Source organism: Drosophila arizonae, chromosome 4 (genome assembly GCF_054131065.1).
Source record: "Drosophila arizonae isolate 15081-1271.41 chromosome 4, UAZ_ARI_1.0, whole genome shotgun sequence".
In the NCBI taxonomy this organism is placed as follows: Eukaryota; Metazoa; Arthropoda; class Insecta; order Diptera; family Drosophilidae; genus Drosophila; species Drosophila arizonae.
The window spans coordinates 7,874,526-7,882,981 of NC_142924.1; the positions used below are offsets into that span (position 1 = coordinate 7,874,526).

General features: G+C 39.0%; 1 protein-coding gene across 1 annotated transcript in view; it reads left to right on the forward strand.

Annotated features, from left to right (window-relative positions):
- The window catches only part of eIF5B (eukaryotic translation initiation factor 5B), a 31,342-nt gene extending 23,940 nt beyond the window's left edge, over nucleotides 1–7,402 (forward strand). The window contains exons 8-9 of the mRNA XM_089467461.1: nucleotides 3,635–3,796; nucleotides 6,771–7,402. Coding sequence (XP_089323587.1) covers nucleotides 3,635–3,796; nucleotides 6,771–6,878 — 270 coding nt within the window. The 3' untranslated portion in view covers nucleotides 6,879–7,402. The remainder of the gene's footprint in view (nucleotides 1–3,634; nucleotides 3,797–6,770) is intronic.
- The last annotated feature ends 1,054 nt before the right edge of the window (nucleotides 7,403–8,456 follow it).

Sequence of the window (8,456 nt, forward strand, 5' to 3'; positions counted from 1 at the left end):
CAGCACCCACCTGAGCTGCATACTTGAGAGAGCTGAAGCCCACAGACTTCCTGTGAGTGGAGTGGTGTGGAGTGGATGCATTGGTATTGGTGTGCTGCACCGTGAAGTGAAAGACTTTTGTGCTGGCCCTCCTACGTGCTGCTTATTGTTGTTTCTGTTGCAGTCAATATGTGGGCGTTAGCTGCATTCACAGCGGATGCTAATGAGCATGACTAGACTTATGCCAGCCGCCTGATTGCTATTTGTCGTTGTTGTTGCTGTTGCGGTTGCTGCTGCTGCCGCTGCTGCTGCTGCTGTTGACAGGCCCTCAGGGGCGTTATGCCGAGGCGTTGCAGATGCGCTGCAGAACAGCAGCTGCTCTTGGCCAACTGGCAACAATGCAGCGTGCTTCAACAGTTGCATTATAGTCCCTCATCGACTTTTGTCTGTCCACAGCAAGAAATGTGGGCAACTGCCTTTATCAGTTGGCAGCAGACGAAATGACAAATATCCATTGAAATGTTGTAATCTCAGAATGCCTGTTAGAGCTTAAAGTCCAGCTAAGCTCAACAAGCAGTTCGATTGTTTGTACAGTTATATATTGTATAGAAGAAGAAGATTTATCTTTATTGAAGCTCTCTATTTAACTAGCTTAAAGGAAATTGTATCGTATTTACTGTTTATTGATGTTGTTCGTTTATCGCTTATGAAAACTAACAATATGTTTTAATTAATTGTGCCACATTTATCTCTTATCGAAGCTTCGATCGATTAATGCTATATATCGTTAAGCGTACCTCATAACCGATAGCTACTGGACTCTGTCCTTTATAGCTTATGGAAACTGAATTAACAAAGAATTCTCTGCTCCGCTATAGCAGTTATTAAGATAATCTATCGATATACATTTATTATAGATTTTTTATTACCATGCACTCAAGCACTTGAATGCGCAGCCGAATGCAATCAGCAGATGACGCTGACAGCTTTCGCTTGTGGTTTGAGTCGCATATTTATTTCAAATGCACAGAAATTTTATACCGTTAAAGTACAAAGACCGACAACCCTCAACTAAGAAGAAGAAGAAGAAGAACATTGTTAAAACAGCGCAGATTTTTCTCTCTTAACCGTTTGCAGCTGCGCAGCGTGAGGGAAAAGCTTTTGAGCCATTGTGTTGACGTTGCCAAAGTTGTCAATGGCTGTGATTAAAGCTGAAATCACAGATTTTCATCTCTCTTTCTCTCTCTACCTCTCTCGCTCTGCCTCCTCTGTTTCTATGTGCAGCTGTCTCGTTCGCTCGCAGGTTTCATTGTGACGGATGTCGCAAATTTTTGGCACTCTGATTTGTCTGTGCATGACAAACACACACGCACACACACTTGTCTCTTTTTTTGTTGTGTGTGTCGAAATGCCGTAATTCTCTCAGCCGGCAGCTAATTTAGTGTTTCCTGCTGACAACTGCAGTTTAAGCTTCAAAGACAAAAGCAAACCATGACATGATAAAGAAAGCACAGAAAAACAAAACCACAGAAAAAGACAAAGAGAGAGTGAGTGAGTGTGTGAGAGAGAGAGAGAGAGAGGGAAAGAGAGTGAAATTAATTGCGAGAGTTAAGTTAATTACAACAACAACAACAGCAACGAGTACGCACAATATGTGTGTGGTGTTCCAACGGGCTGTATCAAAATCGTTCTATGCAGTATCTCTCATAAATTGTACAATAAATGTTGTTGATTTCTGTACAAAAACAAAACAGAAACATGCGAGGCAGAGGCAGAGGCAGTGACTCGTGTTTGGTGTTGTTGTTCTTGTTTGAAAATAGACGACATCCGGTCTGTACAAAAAAACACAGTATATATATATATATATATATATATAAATATATAAATCATATTTTTAGATAAACGTTGATACACACACACACACCCACATATACACACGAACATCGAAACGCACACAGCGAGTCGATGGGTTGCATGATTGAGTTGCTCTTTTGTCATTACCAATCATATTTTTATATTTGAAATGCATTTCGTTTTTGGACTTAGGTGTATCAAATGTGATATAAATATGTGTATATTTATAGAGCGTAAATATAGAAGTTTTAGTCCAGTTTCCGAAAATGGAATGATAAAGCTGGAGACTTTATTTACTCGACTCGACTCTCAAGTTGAAAATGATTTATATATGCGTTTAAATTAAAATCAAATAAAATTATCGATAACTATTTTTTATTGCTTGGTCTGGCAACGCTGCCTAAGAAAATGCCATTAAAATGCAAGAAATTAGAACAAAATTCTATACCAAGATATAAATAACAACCGCATGCCAATGCTTAGGCAATCGATCATTAAAAACCAATTAAAAGTGTTATCGATAACTCATCAATGGCTCAATCTGGCTGCGCTGCCTACACAAATGGTGTGGAAATGAAAATAAATTAACACATTTAATGAAAATTCGACAAGCGGACTAGAACTGAAAACGGAGCGTATGAGTAATCAACGACAGGAAATGGTGACAAATGCGACCCCTTTACTTCTCTATCTTTCGGGCTCTCCCTCTTTCTCTCTCTTTCTCTCTCCTTCTCTCTCTCAATATGTATGTAAATGTGTTGTAGCTATTTGCACCGATAGCAACAAGCCAAAAACGACGAAAAAAAAAACAGAAAAATTTCAATAATTTATTTGGTTTGAATGAAATACGAACGAAGCAAACGGGCGACGTGGCCGCCATTGGGGCGCCCACAGGAAACGTTGACGCTGGCGCTGACGTCGACGCGGACGGCGCAGTCGATGTCAGCGTTGGCTTGGCAACAGTTTCCTGTGTTTAATTTGTTGTTGTTGTTGTTGTTGTTGTTGTCGCTGAGTGCAAACGAGTTACGACAACAAACATATTACAATTTGGTTCAATGACTTTGCCCAGCGATAGAGAGTGGCGACGCTGCCCGCTGCTCGCTGCCCGCTGCTCGCTGCTTGCTGCTGCTTGGGGGCGTTATCTAACCCACTGTAAACACCCATTTAGCCAAAACACCCACAAGCTCGCCTTTTTTATCAGTCGAGCTGCCAGTGGCGAGGAAGGAAGGAAATGGCCGGACACCAGATGAGTGTCGATAGCACTTAAGACTCTAGTTTTCATTTCGTTACCGAATGCCCGCTCGTCTATTGGTCTATGACTTGACTTTCAACTAGCGGAGTATGTATGACAATGCGTTGTTGCCCGATTGCCATATCCTCAATTGTTTTTATTATTATTTGAATTCTTTTAATGCCTTGAACCAATTAAAGCCCTGTAAGCAGACTATATTCATCTCTTGCGTGACTAAAGCTCGTTTAATGCAGTAAGATCATTGAAAGACTTACCATTTCGAGCATATAAAGATCTTATTTGATTGTGTATAGGAAATCTATAGGGCATAGGAAATCTATATATTGCGAAACCGATTAATTTATATCTGAAATGTAGGGGCTTCCAATTTTTGTGACTCTCTTGATGATCGTACACCCCTCTCTAAAGTTCTTTTGCTCGTACATTCGTAGTACCATTCTCTATTGTGTTGCTAACTATTGGTTGGTTTGGTCTTTCCATTAATCATAAGCCCAACTATGCATTCTACCTGAATCTCGCTAATACCCTTTTTCTTTTATTCAATTACAGTTTGTGGACATTGGCATTGTCACCTCAATCGAATCGAATCACAAGCAAATCGAATTTGCACGCAAAGGTCAAGAAATTTGCATCAAAATCGAACCGATTCCCGGCGAATCACCCAAAATGTATGGTCGACACTTCGAGGCGGACGATATGCTCGTGAGCAAGGTAAGAACTAAGAATGATTTAAAAAAATTAACTAAGTTTTATATTAGTTAAGCTAATCATAGGTATATTTATAAGTTGAATTAGTGTATAATTTAAATCTAGATAATTATTTTTAGCCCAAGTAAAAGTCCAAAGTTCTTCAGATAATAATTTCGAGTAGTCTTGGCTAAACGTCATTAGATTCTTCATTGGTATCAATATAATGATTAATTAATATATTCCTTAGACATCTACTATATTTTCTATGTTTCTTCTGTCCGACTTACAAATTCGTCAACTCCCCCCGTAGCTCCCCCTTTACATTTCCATTGCCATAATTGCAACATTTGATTTCTTGCTATGAAACCTAACTCTTTGGCCAAGTTGGGCAATCAGAAGGTGTTAGCTGCAATGGCCATTCGCTGACTTGCACCTGCACCGGTTGGGCGCTCGAGCACCAGGTACGTTTAGCACCTCCCACTCCCACTCCCACTCCCATTGCCGTTCTATGCGCTATCAGCTCACTCGGCTCTTAAACTTTGGCAGTGCGCCATTCGCATTTCCATTGCCAACTTGGCTTATCAAATTACATGGCCAAGTTGTGTAAACTTCGCGGGCAGGTGAAAACAAAGGTGTGCACCTGATTGTGGCGGTGGAACGGGATAGCGGGGGAGGCCACGGCGGCGGGGTAGCCATATAAACGGCATTAAAAGGTCTTTGCAACTTCCGCTAAAGCAAATGGCCAGCAACATTATTTGATTAATTACTTGAAAAAACAAGATTGTTGTAAGTGTGGGACAGTGCTCGACAGGCAAATACCCTGTAATTAGCTGCAAGATGGATATTAAAAGTACCGTTGTACTATACATTTATATCTCTGAATAATCTGTATCTGTATCTGAATTTGTATCTCTACCTATGTATCTGTGTATCTATGTATCTGTATATCTCTATGTATATATGTATCTGTATCTGTATCTATGTATCTGGATCTGTACAGTTGCATCTACTTATCTGTATACGTATCTATGTATGTATGTTAAAGGTTTTGCTGATGTCTGTTTATATCTGTTACACACCTCAGCTTAATCGACTCCCTTCTGTTGACATGCATCAACTGCAGGGTATTCAATAACAATAACATTGCTGACGTCAAGCAGAAGGACACTTTACGTACAAGTCGGGGTGTGCATGGGTGTATATATATATGAGTGCAGTGTGTGTGTGTGTGTTAACTTTTGAAATCGATAATGAACTTAATTTTCGCGCTATTTTAGTGTCGCTTATCAATGGGGCGGCATCAATGACGTCAGCCGCATTGACTGCCAGTTAGGGTTGGCGCTGGCACTAGGCATGAGGCTGGAGCTGGGATCGGGGCCCTAAGGATGGTTGGGCAATTGCTCATTGAGCTCCACTTTGCAGCGAGTTTGATTCAATTAATTTGTCGTAAAAATTGTTTGCCTGTCGAGTTGGGTAATCAAATTTGGTCCGCATCATGTAAAGACAAAGATGAAAAGAGAAAAACACATCAAGGACGAGGCGGGCAGAGAGCGAATTTGTGTCTGTATGTAGTTGCTGTGCGTGTGTGTGTGTGTGCTTTATATGCGTGTACGTGCCCATTCCATTCAGTTATATCTATTTACAGCCGCTTGGCTATTTTTAGAACTCAATGCCTTCTCATGCTATCAAAGGGTATTATGTCATGGCTGACCTGATCAAGGCGCGCCCCAAAACCCAACCCCAGCGCCAGCCACAGCCCCAGCCCCGCCCACTGGGTCTGGGGCCATGCCTGACGTCACGTTTCACCTTCCACGGCAATGCACTTGCTGCCGCATCGTTCATTGACTTCTGGCGTTCTCTCAGCGGAATAACCCAGTTTTTGTTCGTCGGATTTGTTTTGGCTACTCACTTGACCCAGTTGCCGTGCAGCCGGGTTCAAGCTTTTGCATTATGCCACAGCGGCAACGGCTTTGACTTTTTTCTTTTTTATCAGAGATTCTGACGCATTTGGCGACCCGGTTGAAGCGACAGCAACCCAAATACCCAAATAACCCCCCTGGCTTTAAAGCGTAGATAAGGTTCTTGTGGCGCAAGCTATAAATAGCTCAAAGTATGGGGTCAAATGTGAGACTAAATCTAAGTTGAGGCTTTCTTTTATCTGTCTTCTCGAAGTTGCATGATAAAACTTTCATATGATAAGCGATCAATGATTCTAGGGTTACTGCAGTACTATGCAGTACTCTATAATCATGATATACTTAGTAAGCATTTCTTTTAGATATCTATTTCGAGCTTACTTTCGATTATCTCTTACATATATTTCTTATTGCATGTAAGTTATCGATAACATTTCGATAGCATGTTGATATAGGCCTAACAGCTACAGTAAATCTTATAGTCAATTGCTTATCCGATTATATAGTTATTTGCTATGCTCGTTGAAGAAACTAAAATAGAAGAGGCCTAGCTTATGCTCAACTCATTGATATGCATGGCCCATGGCCACTATTGTGCGATACGTCTATAGTTATATATCTTTTTATCGGGACATTATGTATGCAGCTCTCCATATTGAAAGTATTGTTCAAGCTAATTAATATGCAAGTGGCAAAAAAATTATAATTAAATGGAAATGCTAATGGAAATGGAAATGGAGACTAAGAAATGTATACAATCGAGCTGCCTTGGCGTATCGACCGGATGTTAAGAATAATATTTATTGTGCATTTACAAAAATAAAAAAATAATATATATACTGAGTATTTGTATACAATATATATCAAGCAATATCAAATTGAAATGATTTTTTCTGTAGTATTTATAAAATATATAGTTTAGTCATGAGAGAGTCATCTATGTATATTATATTTATTTATAAGAATATATATATATAAGTATAATATTTAATATCTATAATATATATTATTTATTTATATGAAAATATATATAAACATAATATTTAATATCTATAATATGTTTATCTATATCTTTGCAGATCTCACGCCAGAGCATCGATGCCTGCAAGGACTATTTCCGTGATGATTTGATCAAAACCGACTGGGCGCTTATGGTGGAGCTTAAAAAGTTATTCGAAATACTTTAAGAAACCATTTTTGCCAAAATATTGATGATGAAGAAGAAGAAGAAGACGAAGAATAACAAGAGCAACTACAAATGCAGCTGCATATGCGATAACAAATTATGTACTTTTAACGGAGAACTCTTTAACTACAGACTGCTTGAGCTTGAGGCACGGCTGACTTGGCCAGATGAAGAAGATCTAATGAAAATGCTTTAGTCTTTATTGTAAAAATATATATGTATATATATATATATATATATATATTATATATTATATATTATATATGTATATATATATATATATATATATATATATATATATATATATATATATATATATATATTATATATGTATATATATTATTTGTATTTGGTTTGGAAAAAGGTTTTTAAATCAAATTTGTAAACGCTTTTTGCACAACAACAACAACACCAAAAACAACAACAACATGAACACAAAAAACAGTTTGCGCCTCTTTTTGTTACGCCTCAAAATAAAATGAAATTTAAAGTTATAAAAGAATAATGAAGAAGAAGAACATGAAACGTTTATCATTTGCAAATTGGAAAAACTGTGTCAGCAATGACGTCACAGCAGCTCTGAGCTCTGGTCGCGTAACCTTCATTCAGTGCATTGAACCAGGTGGCATGCGCAGTGCAGCAGCTCCTTTTTCATTCATAGCTGTCATTGAATGCGCCAAGGATGTGAATGTGGATGCTGCGGCGGCAACTGCTGCTGCTGCTGCTGTTGCTGCTGTTGCTGCTGCTTGTGAATGGGTTTTTGCTGGCTCGCCAGGCGCTGCATCAGAAACTGGGTCAGCCCGCCGCCATGGGTTCATTCAACTTATGCCAGAAGGACAATTCTGTCGCACACACAGCACGGCACAGTTCTCGAGTGTGCCATACATACATACACACACACACACACACACATTTGCTGCAAGTGCGTCACTCAAAATCTGTTTTATGCTCCACTTGAAACACATTACAGCAAACTCCTTGTGTCATTGAGGCTTTGGCATAGCTCATGGCATATCCTTGAATCAGCATTTAATATGCATTTATATATTCGCTTTCCCCCACCCCATTCAAGCATCAAGCTGGCCATAAAGCCATTAGCTGTGTGGAGGCTATCAGTTGAGTCACTGCAAGTATTTGCTGAGCTAAGTGGCTTATTGTAATGGAGATGACATTTATATGACTTCACCAAAGTCTTAATCAGCTCAAGCAGCAGGCCATGTTGGGGCTTAGTAGCTGATTTTATATACATATATAATATATATGCGGCTGGACATAGCTGAACTTTTTATTCTGCCAGCAAATGAAATCATCGAGAGGAATTTAGCCATGAGCAGCGTTCTATTCTAAATATTATGCTACAAGGAAAGGATTTGTTTTAAGTTTAAGTGTACGATTATGTACGATCTATATACATACATACATACATAATGCCAGTGGTTAGATGTAAGTATAAGATTCTTAGATTCTGAATCTACAAATTGCTTATAAGCAAGAGAAACCTATTAGCTGAGTAGCTGAAGCTATGCTTGAAAAGTTTTCTTTTCATAATGATATGAAAAAAATTGGCATAGTATTTATA